This window comes from Lupinus angustifolius, chromosome LG20 (genome assembly GCF_001865875.1).
Source record: "Lupinus angustifolius cultivar Tanjil chromosome LG20, LupAngTanjil_v1.0, whole genome shotgun sequence".
NCBI lineage: Eukaryota > Viridiplantae > Streptophyta > Magnoliopsida > Fabales > Fabaceae > Lupinus > Lupinus angustifolius.
Window position 1 is genome coordinate 5116309 of NC_032028.1, and position 22090 is coordinate 5138398.

The 22090-nt window shown below is 34.0% G+C and overlaps 3 protein-coding genes across 4 annotated transcripts; 2 read left to right on the forward strand and 1 right to left on the reverse strand.

Moving 5' to 3' along the window:
• On the reverse strand, window positions 622-9938 carry LOC109336396 (acyl-CoA-binding domain-containing protein 4-like). The gene is made up of 18 exons (XM_019572967.1): window positions 9675-9938; window positions 9023-9093; window positions 8518-8581; window positions 8354-8425; window positions 7647-7841; window positions 7467-7544; window positions 7157-7264; window positions 6955-7021; window positions 6423-6484; window positions 6056-6195; window positions 5606-5732; window positions 5411-5525; window positions 3327-3415; window positions 2932-3015; window positions 2657-2839; window positions 2018-2158; window positions 1719-1778; window positions 622-1120 (listed from the first exon to the last, which is right to left on the reverse strand). Exons 1-18 carry the CDS (start codon window positions 9831-9833, stop codon window positions 947-949), a joined length of 1989 nt encoding a protein of 662 aa, XP_019428512.1. The 5' UTR covers window positions 9834-9938; the 3' UTR covers window positions 622-946.
• On the forward strand, window positions 12138-18432 carry LOC109336286 (lysine-specific demethylase JMJ25). Of its 2 annotated transcripts, none has more exons than XM_019572792.1 (14): window positions 12138-12247; window positions 12728-13376; window positions 13460-13602; window positions 13692-13791; window positions 13889-14021; window positions 14151-14205; window positions 14323-14962; window positions 15095-15424; window positions 16147-16563; window positions 16679-16751; window positions 16965-17050; window positions 17418-17537; window positions 17689-17759; window positions 18087-18432. In XM_019572792.1, the coding sequence occupies exons 2-14, from the start codon at window positions 12846-12848 to the stop codon at window positions 18184-18186; spliced, it is 2799 nt and encodes a 932-aa protein (XP_019428337.1). In that variant the 5' UTR covers window positions 12138-12247; window positions 12728-12845; the 3' UTR covers window positions 18187-18432. The 2 variants fall into 2 exon arrangements, with proteins under 2 accessions (XP_019428337.1, XP_019428336.1); XM_019572791.1 differs by having other exon boundaries at window positions 12736-13376.
• LOC109335671 (nuclear transcription factor Y subunit B-4) lies at window positions 21015-21621 on the forward strand. The gene has a single exon (XM_019571829.1). The coding sequence runs from the start codon at window positions 21083-21085 to the stop codon at window positions 21482-21484; it is 402 nt and encodes a 133-aa protein (XP_019427374.1). The 5' UTR covers window positions 21015-21082; the 3' UTR covers window positions 21485-21621.

Consider the following 22090-nt stretch of genomic DNA (forward strand, 5'->3'; position numbering starts at 1 on the left):
ATCTGTTAAAAGAATAATTTCAAGTTCAACTAAAAAATAAACAAAAGATAAGGATTTTCCCGGAAAAAAGAAAAGTAATTATGAATAAGTGATGTATCCACTTAAAAAAATAAGTGATGTATTCAATATGCCAAGAGTTGATTAGAGAATTTCGAACACATGCTCATAAAGTATACAATTGAAAAGCACTCGATTTCGCTATTATCTAGTCTAAGTATAAATTTAGCTAAATTATTACAATTCTCTATATTAAAGTTTAATAAATATTTTTTTAGTATAAATCTATATACTATTAGTATAAAGATTTATACACAACCAATATATTATCTACTACTGATTTGTATTACTTTTTTGAAGAGTCAACATGATAAAACATATAATAGATAATACAGTGACAATATATAAAATTCATACAATGTCAGTACATACATCCTTTTCTCCTTATTTTTTTTAGTTTTTTTGTTGTTTTTTTTGTGCACCAAGGTTACTCCAGCCAACAATAACAGATACGTAGAGATTATTAAAGCTTAACAAAAGTCAGTCCCATTACGATGATCTTGATTAAAGCTTCATACTTAGAAATAAGTAACGACTAAATTAAAATTGTAATAATATAGTAGCTCTCCCAAAAAAGAGAATATATATGCTTTCGTTGAATCTTGAGCTCACTTTGAATACAAATCAGCAAAAGTGGTGGGAACAACAAGCACTGTCTTGGACTAACAGCCATATAAAGCTACCCAAGTAAAATTACAGTATGTAATATGTATCACTACGAGAACCCACACGGGGTTTCCATTGGCAAAATAGCAGCAAATTCTTATTTCTATCACTAAAAAGGTACTGAATCATAACAAAGCAAAAAAAAATGATTTGGAATTAAATTTTGATAAATGAAACCAAATGCAAATGGTAAAGGTCTAACAATTCATGCATCATCTGCTTTCTAGCTAGGGGGAGGAGTGCCAGCAATCCAACCCCATACACCACCTGAACCCTGCCTTTGTTTTGCACTTAAGGCAGCCTGCTCTGATGCGGCTTTTTGCCGCTGGAGGAGTTCGAGTTCCTTCTGTAATGTCCCAATTGCTTGGAGCTTCTGTCCTAATTCAGCAACTTCCACCTGTGATCCCAAATGCTCTCTTTAGTGACAAAAAAATCAAATCTTTTCAACTATAATAAAAGAATACAAATGTCTAACTTTTAAAGCAGCTTCTAAGATTCAGACAGATAAGTTCTAAATTGTGTGATTAGAAGTTATAAAATCGAGCAATTTGAGCAAAGAACAGAAAATTTGTTAAATTCAAATTGTTGATCACAGGGACAACTTTTTATTCTGTGAATAACTTAGCATATAGATGATATGGTGCCTCGTGTTTCCGATAATGATTTTTCTTCCATTAGTTACATTTGGACAAAAGGACTGGGTCAGTGGTAGAAAATGGATAACTTCATTCAAATGTACATTCATTATTATCTATCCAACTAACAAATTACTTACCTGCTGCTGACTCAATTCTCTCCAAGCAACTAACTAAAATTTCAAAACCACTTCTCACCCCCAAATCTGACAAAAGTATAACTGTGTGTGCAGGGGAGGGGGGATCCGGGCATAAGCATAGATGTTCTAAATTTGTGTGCTTTCACTTTTCAAAGTCATGATAAGAAACACTTTTGCACAATGACCCAAAGGGGAAGCTCTTAGAAGCATTAATGCATACCTCAAGTTTGAAACACCTTGACTGCTCAGCAGCAAGCTGACCACGTACTGATTGGAGTTCCTACATTGTCAATGAGATGAAAATGAGGACATTTTGATTGCATTTGACCACAATGAATAATATTCAAGTTTTATTTATAGATCTCGCCAGCATATTTATTAATAAGGTTATTGATATAGTATTAGACTCCATCATACCAATCCTCTAATCACACCCTGTTCGACATGTACTGATGAATAATAGCCCACCTCAACTCTCTCCAAAATGAAAAAGGAATTTTAACAATTAAATGAAGTTACCTTGCTAAGGTCAGAGTTTCGAGCTTCGACCTCAGCCAAATCTTGCTTTAGTTGGACAGCGTGCAACTTTTCCTTGCTGAGTGATGATTCCAATTCATCTTTCTCAGCCTTCAGAACAGTTATAAGATCACCTTTCAATTTCTGTACGATACCGAAGAATGTCAAAGACTGGCAGGAATTGAAATAAAATGAACTAAAAAATGTGATATACGCCTATACTTTGAATGGTCCAGACAGAATCTGCAATAGGAATTTTTGAGGAGTGAAATGGGTATATCTACAAATGCATTTATAGTATAGATGTGTGGTATGGAGTTTCTTATACAATTTTTCTTTATTATTTTTGCTATAGTCTTGAGATCAGCAACAAGTGAAGTATCACTAACTAGGCCATGTCAAACATCTTGATCTATATTTATAAAAAAGGGCGGCCTAATGCATAAGACTCCCACCCGGTGGGGTCTCTGGAGGATAAGTGCACCTATTCTTATCCCTCGCAACTAGAGAGGTTGTTTCAAGGATTTGAGCTTGTGACCTCAAGATAACAAGACAACAACCATATTGTTGCATCGAGACTCACCTCTATGCTAGTCTATGATAGTCAAAGTGAAAAAGCACATGCTTTGCAATAATACATACTGTTGAATCAACATTGTCCACGACAGATTCCCTAATTTTCCCTTCATTGCCAGCTTCAAACTCAGACTTCACATCTTGGGTAGGATTTGTGGCAAAGTGCACAGCAGAAACACTGTCTGCTTTGGGATTTTCAATTACTTTTGATTGCAATGTTGATTTGTAGCTTGGTTTAAGGGCATAGACCTGAATTCAGGAAACTACATAAAGGGGGGGAAAACAATAAAACAAAAGCAAAACAAAGCATAAAAGGCCTTAAATTTTGAAATAATCTTGACCTCATTGTTATAATGCCCATTGTATCCTCCAAATGATACAAGCACATCTTCACCATTATACGAGCTTACAACCAAACTCAAGCCCTGCAGAGGGAAGATTTGATTATCTCAAGCAGATAGCATTAACAAACTACGTGAAAGGTCTGGCTATCTTTGCTAATGACACCATGGAATTGACAGGGATAAGCACTCTAGTCAGAATTTGTGGCACATGCAATGCTGAAAAATTACATATATAATAAAAAAGAAAATTCCAAAAACAGATAATAAAAATATTTACCACCGGGGAATAGTAACCACAGAGGATCCTACATGGTTAATTTTTTTTTAAGAAGAGTTCTTTATTTGGAGTTCTTCTATTATAAATAAAAAGGATCCTATTTAATTGAAAATACCTCACTGGCAACAGGAACACGCCCTTCAACAGAAGTTAACACTGACCAAGTCAGCGTAAGCATATTCAACACAACAGTTTCTGAGGCCCCTGCAGAATAGCAAGAAATATAAGTTGAAATAAGGCGTATATAGCAACCGCGACAGAGCAGCAGAAATGTCCTCGGATCTAAAATAATTAATACATCTGTAACAACCTACGTAAGGAAACCATGTGGATATATATATAATAACTACACCAGAAATGACCCTTCAAAGTGATCCCATCATCCCAATAAAACAGAAATGCTTTCCCTTGTAAATTTTCTTTTACAATGAACAGTGTGCATGAAAATTTCCCACAGATAAGCACTTATATCATTATAACAATTCAAATCACAAGCATGATAGATAAGTCAGATATAAATTTGACACCCTTCTTAGTTCTTAAAGCCATAATTTTTTTGCTTGGTCTGTAACTCCAGAATCTGTTATGAGGATCAAGGGCACAAGCAATGACAACTAACCTCCATCAAAGAATGAATACCCAAAACCACATAGAAACCAAAGAATTTGGGAGAGGCAACCAAAAGCAGGCCATCTCATACAGTAAGTGCTCATTTGGTTTTACTCTATAGTTTCTGTAATGTATTTTGGGGGGGTTGATGGGTATGTCTGGGTCAAAGGTTAATTCTTTACCACGATATTCAAGGGGAGGGGAGAGGGTCAGAGCACACTTTTAAGCATTTGAACCCGGGCACTCACACTTCATGTCCAACAGCTTGACTAACTGAGTTGACTCTAGGGGATTAATCAAGAAGATCTGCCTTTGTTATTTTAGTAATTTCCCATACATATAATTTTACTTAATTAAACCAAATGAAAATCATTTCTACAAAATTGCATTTGGGTAAACATTCCCAAACATAAAACTCAACCATCCAAAAGTAATTCTTCCTATCTACATTCTCCTAAAATGTAATCCTGTGCTCATTATCTAAACAAAGAATTTATCTAATGCATCTGATAAGATTAGGCCTAAGCCTAGCATTAAAAATGTGTATAGAAGGGGAAATATGTTAGTCTAGTTAGAGATTTCGTAATTGTAACACATTTACTAAAGTATCCCTAAGCAGTTAGTTTGTTAGGCTTTCTATAATAGTTTGTTAGGCTTTCTATAATAGTTTCTTAGTTAGGCTATAAATAAGGAACTAGTCTCTTGGAGGAATGAGTGGGACCTTTTGGGGAAAGGTCGTGGGACCTTTTGGGGAAAGGTCGTGGGACCTTTTGGGGAAAGGTCGTGGGACCTTTTGGGGAAAGGTCGTGGGACCTTTTGGGGAAAGGTCGTGGGACCTTTTGGGGAAAGGTCGTGGGACCTTTTGGGGAAAGGTCGTGGGACCTTTTGGGGAAAGGTCGTGGGACCTTTTGGGGAAAGGTCGTGGGACCTTTTGGGGAAAGGTCGTGGGACCTTTTGGGGAAAGGTCGTGGGACCTTTTGGGGAAAGGTCGTGAGACCTTTTGTACATCCCAATTCTTATTATTCTTTCATTCTTTCTAATAATATTCTTGTTCTTCATCCCAACCAAGAATCACATTGATTCTTGTTTAGGGTATTGTTTTCCATTAATTCCTTTCTTTCTTCTTGATCTTATCAGCATCTCATTGTTGGCTTCATTGATCTTCTACATGCTTTGAATTCTTTTTTGCTGTACTTGATATTCTTCCAAGGTTTAAGTTCACAACTACTACAGGCTCTAGGTCTTTCTCAGTATCTAAGTGATGAAGTTCAGAAAAGTGTTCCAGTATAACTTTCATTCACTCATAAAGCACACAAAGAAGGAAACAGGAGGAACAATTGGCCTGCATTCAGCTTACTAATATGTGTTGACACGTATTAATAACTCAAATAGGATTTGAAGAATATCATGTATCAATCAACTTTATTTGACATAGGGTTGGATTGGTGTGTGTCCAACAATCTTTACTTTAAAAAAGGTGTTTTCTTAAATACTAGTACCTAGGGCAATCATTGTAATGCTGATCATCAACTTGAATATTGCTTCACAAAGAACCATTTAAGGTTCAATATAATATGAAAAAAGTCATACCACTCTTATTGTCACCCCCGCCAACAATGAACCAGTTCTCCCCTACTGTCACACCAGCATGTCCAGCACGTGCATTTGGTATTTCACCCAGTTGTGTTGGTTGAGACCATTCCATCTGTATAGTTCACATCATTGATCAGATGAAGATGAATGATTATTCTAGTCACAGTCTAACAGAAGAGGCAATTGTCTTACAGTCTGCAAATCGAGAACATGCAAATCATTGTAGCAAGTTGCATGTGAACCCCCACCAAAGATATGTAAGTATCGCTCCTCATGCACAGCAGCAGCATGATCAGACCTTGGAGAAGGAGGTGTCCCACTGCCAGTTGAGACTTCTTTAGCATCAAACCTTAACATGATTTTCTTTCATTCTTTTTTTTTCTATAAGGAATAGAAAACCAGGGGATAGCATATTCGCTACTAATGATAATGAGTATATACCATGTATAAAACCAGAGTTTGGCACAAGCAAAGATGGCTGAATTATTTTTTTAACTTCCTCTTTTTAGTTTTCACCCAAAAATTGTTAACATTCTCCCAGAATATTGAGGTAAAAAAAACATACCCCCTCCACCCTAGACAGAATCCAACTAAAATAAGAAGCCAGGGAGATAGAAAATGTTGCTTCAGGAAAGTTCTTACACAGCATCAATTTCATCCCATGTCATGGTTTCCAAGTCAAGAATATGCAGATCATTCAAGAGAGTTCTCTTTGCATCTTGTCCACCAAAAATTACTAAGCTTGTCCCAGCTAAGGTAACTGATTGGCCTCCACGTGATACCTAGTAAAAGGGGAAGATAACTGCCCATTACAATGTTTCCTCACTAAAAAGGAAAGGAAAAGAAAAGGGGCAATATGCATAATATTCAAAAACCACTAAACTTTTGCAACTCTTCTTAAGCAGTTACAGAAAAGCAAACTCAAGATGTCATGTACTTCTATATATAATTCAAAATTCATAAGATTTTCAGACTAATAAGTAAAACAGAAAGAATAACAGATACATACCGGGGGTTTCCCATAAGTCTTTAGAGTTGACCAGGTTGTCGTTCGCAGATCAAACACTTTCACTGTCATAATATTAAATATTTAATAATGGTAGTATGAATGCTTAATAAAATAAACAGGAGTAGGACTAAAAGCCACAAAACAGGGGAGAGGGGGCACCATATTAACGGGCATAGATTGAATCAATGAACAAAATGTAATAACTTGTTGCTGTAATAAAATGAGCGATTACAAAATAAATAAAAAATACAACTACAAACAATTTTTTCCCAGGAATGTTTCACAAATATTTCATCACTTGCAAGAGTCTTGATTGTTTTTGCCCTTTTAAGGTGAATAAAGTTATAGTATCATGCTTTTTAGTTATTTACTGAAATGAACAGTAATCCCAACAAATTTCTTAAAGCTTCTCTTTGGATGATTTATCTAAATGACACTTTTGAATTTCCCATTTCTACACTTTAAGTTTTGAACAGATTTGATGCTAACCTCTAATAAAATGATAAGATATAATGACAATATTATTGTATACCTTCGATATTTTCGGAAGGATTTTTTGTATGCCCAGCAACTGACAGAAGCTTATTTTCCCATGGAATCTATAATAACAAAGTTTCCATCATCAAAATCCAAACGATTCAAGAATCGGATCTAGCAACTAAAAAAGCATTGAATATAGCAGATAAGACTGTATGGAGTTATTCAAATCATAAAGAAACTTCTTCAATACAAACCAGGGAATGGCCAGCACAAGGGGTTAACGTTGCTGAGGATGATGACTCGGTACTAGAATCAACCTTGGCCTCAATCCTTGACCAAGTTGAACTACTCAAATCTAGAACCTGTATTTGTTTCCATTTAATCCAAAGTAAATACCATATGGCTTAGTCAATTGGAGAAAGAGGTTGAGAAAAGTTTATCCGTATAACTATAAAATAAATCATTTCTAAACCAAAATTGGTGATCTAAATCAACCTCAAATTATGCCATTACTTTCAGAAATTGCACAGCTTCATGCAACATAGATATTGAACATATGCTTACATAAAGATCATTAAGGTAACGGCCATTGTGATTTCCACCATGTATGTACAATTTATCTAGCACAACTGCAGCTCCATGCTGAAATATAAAGACAAAGTAGCTCAGGGGAAAAATTAATAGAGCATAAAGTTAAAACTACTAAGGAATGAACTTTATATTTTATATTTTGCAACCCAATACCTCATATCTCGCTTTTGGACGTTGACCAGATATTGGAGGTGCAATCCATTGATCATGGACTGTAACTGAACCAAAGCCTTCAATAACAACATCTTTATCTTGTATTCTATCTTGACTTCCATTTTCAGCAGAAATAGGCTTTGTCTCGGGATAGGAGTTCCCATTCTCAACTACTGGCTCGACTTTGGAATTATGCTATACAACCAGAAAGACATAATGGAAGGTAAGAAATTACAATGTTGAATGTTGACAGTAGCACCAAAGTTAAAGAAAAATATTATATTTTCAATGCACTTCTCTTGATATGATGACAAGTGTCTAACACTAATTAAATCCAAATACAAAATTTTGAATGCCATATCAATGAGCCAGCACATGACTTATAACAATCACTAAACACGCTCTCAGTTGCCCAAGAACTGGGCACATCCCCAATGGGTGAAAGGTTGTGAAAAAACCAAGTTACATATAATATAAAAACAGGAGGTCAATTTTATTTCTTCCACAGAAAAGATTTCAGACTATTTGATCATGAATACATGCCAAATTTTCTGAAGAATCTGAAAGAAAAGGATAGAAGGATCTAACAGGTAAAACTCATAGCAGGTCGTTGAATAAAGTATGGATGAAACTTAGTTAGGTGATCCAGACAAAACATCAAAGCAAGAAAAGGACTCAGCGTTAAATATAAGCTTGGTAATACTCACATTCATTTGCACATCTGTAACAGGATCTACAATGGAGTTAGACGCTCTTGAATACCAACCAGGATCTTCTTCCTACACAACAAAGGAAAATAAGAATGAAAGTAATCAGCTAACATTTTGCATTATAACAAAGAAGAATGCTGAAATAAAATTATCTGCAAGACCTCCAATATTTTCACAAAAAGACGCATGGCTTCTGTGGAAGACATGTTTCCAAGCTGGTTCCAGCTGCATCAACAATTACTACTTTAAATTAAATTTTCAAGAAAATGACAGCAGGGATGCAATACTTCAAATTGAAAGACTAACATTAAACATAACATAGATAACAATGCAGCACACTTTACCAAAAAAAATTATTTGCATAATATAATATGGAAATGTTAACCGGTTCCCTAAGGGCATTGGTTAAGAGAATGAGAGCTCAAAGATAGAAATTGTGTATTGGAAAGTGGTGCATTCAAGACTTAGAAAACTCAAATGTTGTATTTTCGAATAAACATCTTCTATGTTTGAAGCAATAGTCTACATATATACATATATATAGCATGGAGAAGAGTCGGAAGACTATAATAACAGAATTACACATAAAAGCATGCATAACTAGAGTCTAAAGTGATAACATAGAGAAAGCAAAAGGCAGCATGAATACTTAAAGCATACACAAACCTGGCCCATTTGCTATGCTCAACAATTTTCCACGAGCTCGGTTCGGGAATGTTACAACGTCCTATACTAGCCTGACATATAAAAAATAAGCTTACAATGAGCAATTACTTATATAAATCTTCTAGTATAAATCACTACTTCAATTCAAACTGAAATATCAACACAACTGAAGGAATCAACAAAAACACATATGAGGAGGCTAGAACGATAAGACTAGGATGCATCATTATAATATAACATTTGGTTCTTCAGTGTTTAGAATGTGAATTGTGCTGATTTGATTGCATTTAATCAGAAGCTAGGTTTTATCTAAACGCAAGTAGTCTGACAACAACAAAATCCACTAATGATAAACAAATCCTCAACAATTATATCACTGTTGCATACAAGAGTATTGTATAGTAGAATTATTATATTCTTAGTTCCTATCACTAAATACAAAAACCAGATCTATCAAAATTACACCGCCAAAGTAGTTTATTTGAAACATCATCCGTCACCGCAATTCAATATTCATATATATATATTCGAGTGGAATTATGAGAATAACTAACTAATCCTGCAATGGAATGCCACATAGTGATGAATGGAATCAGTATCAAAAGGATGATCGATAATGCAGAAAAGAAGAAGAAGAATAAGAATGAGAAACCTGTTGATACAAGGTATAGAGAAGAAGAGCGGTGGAGTTGGAGAATTTGGAAGTGATGGATTTGGTGGGAGAGGTGGATCCGTCGAATCCGACGTAAGAGGCCGCGGCGTAGAAGCGCTCTGGATATTGAATACCGGAGCTTGCTCTCGCCATCGCCATCACGATTCAGATCCCACTTATTCAATTCTACTAACTCCCTCTCGAGGGTGATGGTGTTTTTCTTTAATCAGCTAGGATTATGAGTTATACTTGTGGAAAATGTTTTGTACTATACTAGACTAAAACTATTTAGGCCTTTAAGCAAAATTAGAGTTTAAATGAAAGACTATGCATCAACTCATCATAAAACAATATTCATTTTTTTTAATTATCATTTATTTTCAATTAATACAAATAAATGTTTGATAATACATTAAACTGTATATAAATGTTAATACTATTAATATATACATATTAAATTCTTAAATAAATTTTCTCTTCTCTTTTTAAAATGGTTTTATCACAAATTTTTTAATAACAAATATGGTTTTATCACAAATTTTTTGATAACAAAAATGGTTTTACAAATTTCGGTTTTAAGTTTAAAAAATATATCACCTCACTATTGTCACTCCTACGATTATCCTCGTTTATATCACTGTGATCATTATTATTGGCCACCATCACAACCACCATAGACATTGTCTAGCACTTAAGACCGGTTCTATGTAGGAATAGCAATAGGACGGGTTAGATACAAGTAGTCCACACTCATACCCATACTCACATTATTTGTGAATACTCATGTAGGAATAGCAATAGGACGGTTCACATTATTGCTATGTAGGAATAGCAATAGGATGGGGTAGCAATATTTGTAAGTACCTAATGAATTTTCAATTTTAATTATATTTTTATATATTTTATATAATTAATATGTAAAAATAATTTTACGTAAGCAATTTGATATGTATATGATAATTTTATGATTATAATTCAATCACTAAAATTTATTATGAAATAATAATAAAAAGACAAAATATAATTTAAAATAATAATAAAAAATATTTAATGAAAATATATTTGTGTGCCCTGTGGGAGGGTATCTGATACTCATTGTCACTCATGAGTTGTTTTTGTGGGTATTTTGACTATACCATTGGTCAATTATTTTTGTCATCCCTAATTCTAGGCAAATGCTGGAAATGCATCAGCTAAAGCCACACAAAGATAAGGAACTAATTTTTAATTTTTTTAATTAAATATATTTATTTTTCTATTTTATTTTTATAAATCATTTAATATTTTTACAATATTTTCATATTTCGCTTTAAGTTTATTTGATAAATATGATGATACAAATAAAACAACGAAAACTTTATGGATCATCAAATTTTGAAATTAATAAATCAATACTTTATTCAAACTTAAGATATTAAATTTTACATGAGTTCCAAAAAAATCATTCTATTTGTAAAAGTTGTAGCACATAAAGTGTGTAAGAATACATTTTATTTGATAGGAAAATGAATAATAACAATAATATTCAACAATTCATATCATGGATATTCTACGAGAAAAGATAAATTTTGTGAAATTTCATCCATAATAGTTATACATACTTCTAAATAGGAAATGATTAAGAATTAAAACGGGGTGGATCAACGTCGGGTTTATGCTTACTCAATCTCAAACCCAAAATTTAAAACCCGAATTTGAATCAACCGGGATTGAAAAAAATACTACAATCTTCGAACCAGTTGAGTTTTGAGCAACTCGAACACAATGAGAACCCATCTGAAACACGTATTTATGTCTATATAGGTTTCATATATGTATTTATGTCTAATTTTGTAATATTATGTATACTAATCGAGTTTAGGGAAGTATCAAATGTACTACGTCCGAACCCAAAAATTGAATTTGTTTAAAACCCGATCTTAGTCATATCAAGTTTTTCATGTTACATTCGGGTTGAGTTCGGACAAGTCCTCACATATTCTATTTTCATTGCCATTAGAAACGACTTAACTGAAAATAATAATTATCGTGAGAAATAAACAAAAACAATTAAGAGAAAAAAAATATAATAATAGTGTAAGAGTTTTCACATTGTCACTACATCATCTACTACTCATTTTTTAATACTCTTAAATAAAATTAATTTAAATGAATAGTGAATGATATATTGATTATGTATTAATTATCGTGAGAAATAAACAAAAACAATTAAGAAAAAAAATATTAATATGGTAAAAGTTTTTACATTGTTACTATATCATCTACTACTCATTTTTTAATCATCATTGACTCTTAAATAAAATTAATTTAAATGAATAGTGAATAATATATTGATTATGTATGATTTTTTTTTGTCATGCATGAATATTATACAAAATTGTTTTAACGTTAATCTCTTTTCAATATTTATTTTATTGTAAACAAATATAATTATTTGTTATTATTGATTTAAAAATTAAATGTATCCAACCGGCCTAACTTACCTGGGCTTCGTCTACTGCAAACTTTTCTATCACACCCAAGATTCTGGATTCGAACTGGAACCACACTAAACCACCACGCCGTTGCAACAGGTACATTCAACTCTTCAACTCAACTTCAATTCTTGTTATGCTTCGTTTTCCTTTTCCAATTCAGTACTAGGGTTGGGTTCTGTAGTGTTAGTATTTGCTAATTGAATTTATATCGGGGTTAGGTTATGGATCTAAAATTCTCAATTACGGGGCAGCGAACTAGCGATAATTAGGGTTGAAGAAAGAGTCTATCGATAAAAATATAAACTTTTTTGTCAAAAGAGCGATTGGGGCGAGGGATTTCTAACTTGAACAATTAGATTTAAAAAAAGCACGTGTATATAAAAATAAAATCACGGTTGGATAGGTTCTGGCCGCTTAGGCGTTTAACGAATACTCGTAAGATTAGACTCTCACTGATATTGGAGGATATTGTTGAAAAAAGAAGTGAGGGGATCCGGGAGTGTAGAGAAGTTATCACATACTTTTTGACTTCGATAACCTAATTTTGGAGATTGACAATGACAATTCTTTTCTAAGTGTGCCAGGAATTTGTTCACTCGAATCACAACACATTGCTGGTTGTGATTCTCAATTTCGGGTTCCTTCTTTTGTGTTGGAAACTTGGAATTAATTCTTGAGTGCCCTTCAAAACATAATGGATCAAGCACGAACGAACTCAGGGAACGGCGAGGACAATGTTGGGATTCCAGATGATTTGCGGTGCAAGAGATCAGACGGGAAGCAGTGGAGATGCACTGCAATGTCCATGCCCGACAAGACAGTGTGCGAGAAGCACTACATCCAGGCTAAGAAAAGGGCTGCCAATTCTGCAATGAGAGCAAACCTCAAGAAAGCTAAAAGGAAGTCATTGGGCGATTCTGATATTTATTTGGAGAGCAAAAGTGATGATCTTGATGTGCCCGTATCTTCTATTGAAGCTGAGGAACACCGTTCTGGAAAGAAGTTATTGGATAAGATCTCCAAAAATCAGTTCCGTTATAACCCTGACAAGATAAAGGGTTCTACCATGCACCATGCTATGAATCCAAATGATGATGATTCAGAGGATGAGGCAGATGCCCCTCTCTATGAAGAGAATTGGGTGTCCAATGATTCACCCACCGCTTCTGGCGAGGACTCATCCAGGAAACAAATGCAGATGAGCTTGGATGCTAATGCTACGCCGGTGAGTTTAATATGCAAATTTCGTGGCTAATTCTGGTGGGAGGTTTTATACTCATATTTTGAATTGAATGGTTATACTGGCAGGAACATTCTGATGGAAGTTCGGGTTCTTCCCAGGACACTGGTGGGCAAACTTGCCATCAGTGCCGGAGGAATGACAAAGAGAGAGTTACTTGGTGCCTCCAGTGTGATAGGAGAGGATACTGTGATAACTGTATATCTACATGGTGGGCGTGGAATTTTAGGCAGACACCTCCTTTTAATTGTAGTTATTTTATTTGGATGGTGAGACTAATGTTTTACTTGCTTATTATAGGTACTCTGACATTTCATTGGATGAAATTCAGAGGTTATGTCCTGCGTGCCGTGGTATTTGTAATTGCAAATCTTGCTTACATAGTGATAATTCCATAAAGGTATTTTAATAGTTACCTTTTGATGAAGCATGCCTTCAAAGTTTAGCATATGCAATTTTTTCCAGTTAGTAAAAATTCTGGTTTTATTGGTATTAAGGTTCGGATAAGGGAGATACCTGTTCTAGATAAGTTACATTATCTCCATGTGCTGCTGTCATCAGTGCTTCCTGTAGTAAAGCAGATTCATCGTGAACAGTGTTTTGAAGTTGAACTTGAAAAGAAGTTGTGTGGTAAGATGCATTTTAATGTTTCTTTGGGTTTGGTTGCGTTCTTGCAGTCATAGCTGTATTTGACAATATTGTTTTTCTTTTCTCCCAAACAAGTATTTAACAACGTTAAAATAATGTTTTGTCCCTTAGGTGCTGAAATAGATCTTCCCAGGACAAAATTGAATGCAGATGAGCAGATGTGCTGGTACACCTAGAACACTTTCCTTATATGTGATGGATTTAATGGGTGCTGAAGTTGTCTTTATTTTCCTTATTACTAGATGGTAGAATGGCCATTTTTATTTTATTTGTTTTATTGCAGCAATTTTTGTAGGATACCCATCATCGATTATCATCGACGGTGTCCAAATTGCTCATATGACTTGTGCCTTAATTGCTGCCGAGATCTCCGAAAAGCAACTATAGATCACAATAAAGAACCCCAAACAGAGCAAGCAAAAGCTTCTGACCGAAACATATTAAGTAAATTTCCTGAGTGGAGATCCAATGACAATGGAAGTATTCCATGCCCCCCGAAGGACTATGGTGGCTGTGGTTATTTGTCATTAAATTTAAGCCGGATTTTCAAGAAGAATTGGGTTGCAAAATTGGTGAAAAATGTAGAGGAAATGGTTAGTGGCTGTAGGATTAACAATGCTGATGATCTACCAGAAACTGGGTTGAATGCTCTCAGAGTTTGCCAATATTCTCATAGAGAGGCTGGTGATGATAATTATCTCTATTGTCCAACATCTGAAGATCTCAAAACTGATGGGATTGACAATTTTAGAAAGCACTGGAAAAGCGGTAAACCAATTATCATTAAGCAAGTATTTGCTAGGTCATCCATCTCTAGCTGGGATCCCTTGGTCATCTGGCAAGGGATTCGTGAGACAACAGACGAAAAAATGAAAGATGAAAACAGAATTGTTAAGGCCATAGATTGCTTAGACAGGTCTGAGGTACACATATATCTAAAACTATTCTCCTTTTGACAACTGAGATTTTATTGATTTTTAATTGCACTCCGTTTACTTATTATCATTTTTTAACTGACTCTACTTTCGCCATTTATTGTTTTAATAATGTTACAGATTGATATCGAGCTTGGTCAGTTCATGAAAGGATACTCTGAGGGGGCTGTTCATGAAAATGGTTGGCCACAGATATTGAAGTTGAAAGACTGGCCTTCACCTAGTGCGTCTGAAGAATTTCTGTTGTACCAAAGACCTGAGTTTATCAGCAAACTGCCTTTACTTCAGTATATTCATTCCAAGTGGGGTCTTCTAAATGTTGCAGCTAAATTGCCTCATTACTCCTTGCAGAATGATGTAGGCCCCAAGATTTATATATCTTATGGGATAAGTGATGAGCTTGAGAGAGGTGATTCAGTGACAAATCTTCACTTCAATATGCGTGACATGGTATATTACTTTATCCTCAATAACCCAAGTGGTGAGAAATGGCCATTTTTGTCTTTTATGGTTTTGGGTTGAGTAATACAGCTTATTATTTTACCGCAAGTTTATGATACTCTGTTTTATTAAAAAATTATGATAGTCTGGGTTCATGGACTGCAATGTCTTTATATTTTTGGCATTCTAATTTCAAATGTCTTAAGCATAGAAATTTGGTGCTTGATTGTCAATCTATGTTAGGTTAGGTATTTATCATGTTTTACTATCATGTTCTATTTGCAAGTTGTTGCTATCTGTAGTTGCAAGTAAAATTTGTAAGTTGTCAATGATTAGTGCTTTGTCACAAACTATCAGGGTACACATCTGCTGTCTCATACTTTGTACCACTCCATGTGCCATGAGTTTGTGATTGGTCAGAAAAAATATATTTAAGTTAAAATTTAATTATTAAGTATTTTTCTAACCAATTACAAGCGCATGGCACATGGAGTGGCACAAAGTGTGGGACAGCAGATGTGCTCCCAAATTATCATGTGATGTTTGAATTCAAATGCCTAAACATGTGCATCGTTTACCCAAATTTTTCCAAGTGTTATATACTATTGTATTTAATAATTTAAAAATCTCTTAATAAAATCTAGAATGAAATCATAAAATTTTGATTCATTTGAAGAAAGAAATGGACTGTGAATAGAGTAACATATAATAAATTTACTGAGATTCAACAGGTGTACCTTTTGGTTCATACGAATGAGTCGAAGCTGAAGGACTGTCAGAGAACTAATATTGAAATTATACAAAAAGATTGTAAGGAATCTGATGTGAAAGAATCACCAGGGGATCCCCAAATATGTCCAGGGGGGAGTTCACCTAATTCATCAGTTGGTGCCAATAATAAGGAACTGGATTTGGAGTCAGACCAGAATAAGTCAATTATGGATCAAGGGTTTGAATTTCATCCCAGTGTTGAAGGGAATATGGTCAATGGTGAACTTCCATTAAAACAAAATGGAGATGTCTCTGAGAAAACAAATCCTGGACTTCTTTGGGATGTCTTTCGTCGGCAGGACATTCCAAAGGTGACTGAATATTTGAAAATGCATTGGAAAGAATTTGGGAAGACAGATGATATTGTAAATGAATTTGTAAGTCTTGTTTTTTAAATAAAAAAGAAAGCAAACTTACATTGGGTCCTCTTTTTTTTCAGTTAGCTAACTTGCTTTGCTTTTATATTGCTGATGAGTAATCTTTGGATTTAAGGTTACATGGCCTCTTTATGATGGAGCTGTTTTTCTTGACAGACACCATAAAAGCAAGTTGAAGGAAGAATTTGGTAAGAGAATGTGTTTTCTATGTTATTGTTAAGAGCTGGATAGGGAAGTGGTAGTTTAGGTTGGGGGGTCTTCATTACACCCTGAAAGTTTGTTTTGCCTAGAAGTGATTGGAAAGATGGAGGAGGAACAAATAGTGGGTAGCCTAGAAATATCTGAATTATTTATTTATTTATCTTCTTGCTTTTTAATGTGATTCATATCTTCCTACATAGGTGTGGAGCCATGGTCATTTGAACAGAACATAGGGGAGGCTATATTTGTCCCTGCTGGTTGCCCTTTCCAAGCCAGAAATTTTCATGTGAGTTCATTTTCCTTGCAAGTTCAGTTCATATATTTTACTTGATGACCTTCATAATTTTATATCTGTTGCTTGAACCACATTTGGTGAGTGAAATTGTCATCTGATTAAAAATGTTTTTTTATAAGATTCTTTAATAAAACTACATAGCAGTTCTTTTTGGCCTAAAATATTAATTCACTTTTGTTTTTAACCATATTTTGTGATAGAATGCCTTAGATTCTTACAATTGAGTCACCACAATTATCACAGAGTATTTCCTTTGATGAATAAAAGTGGAAACCCTTCTGTCTAGGGGAAACAAAATGGATTCTCCCTTCTGGAGTGATCATAGTATATGTGATAATCTGTCTTATGAAAATTTCAGTCCACTGTTCAATTGGGCCTTGATTTCTTATCTCCGGAAAGCCTGGGGGAAGCCGTAAGATTGGCAGATCAAGTCCGCTGTCTACCTAACGAACATGAAGCGAAACTTCAAGTATTGGAGGTAAGAAGAGAGAAGAGTTACTTAAGTACCCCTTTTGTTCATTGTCACCTTCCATCCCTTTATGACATCCTTTAGAAATGCTTGAGATTCATGTAGTTTTTGAGCTGACCCATAAGTGTTGGTCTGGATATTCTCTCGGACATTTATGCAGGTTGGGAAGATATCTCTCTACGCAGCAAGTGCAGCCATCAAAGAAGTTCAGAAACTTGTACTTGACCCAAAGTATGTATATTTCACACACATTTTGGTTATTGCATTAGTTTTTTCTCTTCTATGCCCCTTCTTCATTATGTTCCTCTCAGAACGTCCTCAGAACGTCTTTAAAATGGAATATAAGTTTATTTGTTTGACCGGTGTCCTTATCATGTGGGCATCAGCCATGTCCTACAAGGGGTTTGTTGTTAGTAAGTTATCCTGCAAGGTCAACCTTAGAAATGTGATGTTTGTTTCCTTACTAGTCGATTCTTCATGAAAAATAAATGTCCCAACATGTTCATCTCCTTACTGTTACTTATAAATGTGAATGGCTTAACTGTGTTTCTCCCACAGACTTGGCACAGAGATTGGATATGGAGATCCTAATTTGACAGCAATGGTTTCTGAGAATTATGAGAAGATGGTGAAGCGGAGGCAAATTACTTGTGCTTGAACGCCTGCATTCAAGCTTGGTCATTGAATCAGGAAAAAGGGATTATGTACAGTAAAGTTGTATTTAAGCAATAACTTATGGGTTGGCATTTTTCAATGTAGTTGATCAAATACCCAGGTAACCCTTTAATGCGTATAGATAGAAACATTTGATTTGAGAGTCATATGATGATAAATTGCATATATATTTTGTATGTTATAAAGGAGAAAAGACACATGTACTATATATACAGACTTGTTTCTGCAAGGAAGAGCTTATCTCATAATTCATTAAAGTTTCATATTAATTCACCAATTAAGCTGTGAGACTGAATGAACGTGCAATTCTATAGAAATCTGACTTGAGTCCTGGCCAGGCTAATTCCGGTGCCTGCGCAATTAAAGCGAAAAACCTATGTCCACGAGCGCATAGGACAGAAACATTGTGTCGTCTCCGAAACAATGTGGTCTCAAGTCTGAAATCTAGTTCATACTAATAGGCATTTGTAAGGGAATCCTCTCAAACATGATTTTTATCAATGTGTCCTATACCTCTGGCCGCTGCCCTGATCCTGTTATGATCTGAATAATAGCTTCACCAATCTTCTTTGGGTTTCCAAATGCTTCAATCCTTGTAAAAAAAAATAGAAGTATAAGAATGCCACAAAATTTGGTTGTCTCTTTGTAAAATTCACATGCTCAGGATCTTTTATCATTTTTCATAGTCAAGGATAAAGTCAAAAATCATCTAAAATATAATCATGATGGTGGGCCACGGTTACTATGATAATTTGGAGTTTGAAAGTTACTGGTTACCAGCTTCTCCAACATATTTTTTTATAGTCAAATGTATCCCATTACCTAAAGAAATTATTCCCTTTTTAGAGTGTGTAGTCATCTTCAACAAATGTCAAACTAGGAATTGAGTGCATAGTGAGTATTCCTCCAATACGATTACTGAGATTTATTTATGTCTTACATCATTACATCAACACCTTCTTGATAACATATTTGAAAGAAAATAATTCAGTTTGGATCCAAAGCATATAGGTTAAGGTGGGATTAAGCATATGCATGTGACAAATGAATATTTTTTGGTAAAAAATATGAAAGATTACAAAATAATTAGGGTCTTACAAATTAGGTGCCAATTGCATTGAAAAATAAGGTTTGAGTTCATAAGTAACTTAAACTAGAAATAGAGTACGAAAAAGTTCTCTTCTCTTCAAATGTAGGTAACGAACTTTTCTCATTCCCTATTCATTAAGGATGTGGAATACGATACAAATGGATTTAAGCATATGCATGCGATTCAATTAGATTTAAGCACATGAGTTGTAGCTACAACTCTAGAAACTCTAACTTCTTGAGTGCAGAGAAGATACATACAAAAAAGAAAAAAAATCAAGAACCTAGAAAATACATGGATTAACTTCAAATTTCAAAACAGAAAATCATTTCTATTTTAAAAAGCTAGGGGGCAAATGAAGTTTGATCAGTTGTATTTTAAAACACAGCATGAAAGAAAAAAGATTCGAGAGACTTAGCAAACACATTAACTAACCACTTCAAAGTTATAACGATTAGTCAGAGAGTAACTTTATTATTAGTTCTAGTTCATGAGCAAACATTAACGTTAAAATGTGATTGACTTTTTATATATATCATTATATGTTGAGAATCTAATTAAGCATCAATTTGGCTTTGCTAACATATCTAATGTGGAAGTTATAAAGAATTTTATTTTTAACAAAGAATCCAAACCTAACCGAATTCGAACTTAGAAAAGAAGAAATGCTATTTTCTCATAAGATTGTCAATAACATAATTTAAAACCTAAAGTAAGAGTTATGATAAAATACCAAGGTTAAGGTATAAGAAGACTTCTTTTTGACACGTTTAGGTCAGATCAGTGTCGGAGAATGAAACTCCACTTATATGAATTGTACCAATAATAGATTATAGTATATGTTCTCTAATAGTTAAATTAAGGGCATTAGAGCATATTTATATTATATAGATATAAGTGGAATGGCAGTGGGGACCAATTGTACCCTATGTAATAAGCATTTGATTCCAAAATTATAATTTTCGAAAATATCTCTTGTCATAATGTAGATATATAGTTTATGATTACACACTCAGCTTTATATAATTTATGAACATATATATATAGAAAGCAGATTGGCACTTCAAAATGTTTATAAAGAAGATATTCCATGGTAAACTGCAATTGAAGATAGGCACTTCAAAATGTTTATCGTAATGTTCTTAACAATATAACTTCAGATTTTTATTTGAACTCATTTTAGAGGTTCCAATTGAATCATGTAAAATATTTGGTGTTTAAATGCTATCGAAATGTTTCTTTCTATGGTATATAATTTATAATTGGTCTGTGAAAAAACATTTTCATATTCATTTAGTGGGGGGTGGAATAAACAATATACAAAAGAAGTTAAATATATGATGTCTCAATTTTATATTAAACAATATGTACTGTACATGAATATTAAAGAAGTTGCAGACTTTTAACTACAATTTATCATTTTGCCTAAAATATTGCTGCAATTAGGCCATTTGTACATCAACTATATATAATATTACTAATTTAGGAATTATATAATATTATATTTTCCTTAAAAAAATCGTGTTATACGGTACGAGAAAACGACATTTCTTTCTAGAAAAACTCCCCAATATTTCTTGAAAAATGATATTCATAAATATCTCATAAAATAATATCGATCTACTAATACATTATGTTACAGTAAACATACCAACATTTATACATGTGACATTCGTATCGTATTTCACAAAACATTACATTCAGCACAAAAATCTATTTAAAACAAGTTTGTTCATAAATCAGAAGCAAGATGTAAGCAAATGTTGTTGTTACCATGATTTTATAGAAAATGGACAATAATGAGCAAGATAGAACTTTGCCCATTGCAAATGTGGGTAGAATCATGAAGCAAATTCTTCCTCCTAGTGCAAAGATTTCAAAAGAAGGGAAACAAGTAATGCAAGAGTGTGTGACAGAGTTTCTAAGTTTTGTGACTTCAGAGGCATCTGACAAGTGTTATAAGGAAAATCGAAAGACAGTTAATGGGGATGACATCTTTTGGGCTCTAGGGTCCTTAGGGTTTGATAACTATGCTGGGGCCATTGGAATGTACTTGCATAAATACAGGCAGAATGAAAGGGAGAAAGTGAATCAGCACAAGTGTGATAGTTTCAATGAAGAATCAGCAACAAAAACAAAAGGGCAACATGAGAATCAAACTAAAACCTCTCCTGCAGATAAATCTGGATGATCAATATATTTCATATGCCTTTCTGAAATCAAACAAGTTGATGACACATAACACTACTTCATCAAGAATAACATTTCTTGTTTTGTTGGTTGTTGTAAGGTAATTTGCAAGTTGCAACTATATATCTGGTCAAATAAGGGGACTTAGTTTCCCTTCTATCTTTTTTTTGGGGTACTTACCCTTCTATCCCACAGTGCTAGTTATTGAGCTTCTGTAATGTATATTTTGGATATTAAAAGAACTAGCTGCCACTTTGCTCTTAATAATTTTCTATAACAAGTAGCAGTACTACTCAATTAACAAATATAGATGAGTCTGATAATTTGTGAGCATATTTAGTGTAGAAGATAAAAGAGGCAACTTTTGCAGATGATACTGACACATCCAAATCAAATCATGACTTGATTTTCAATTAATACATAGTATTAGAAAGATGATACATGGAATCACTGATTTCTTAGTTCCTTAGCACAATATAGTTTTTGTGTTCAACAATAAAGGGAAATTTTGGTAAGATACATGGAATAATAAAGTTAGTCTAGATCCAGCTTATCATAAAATCTTGCTTTGAACAAAAGACAGTTCACCAAATGAAACTCTTACTTC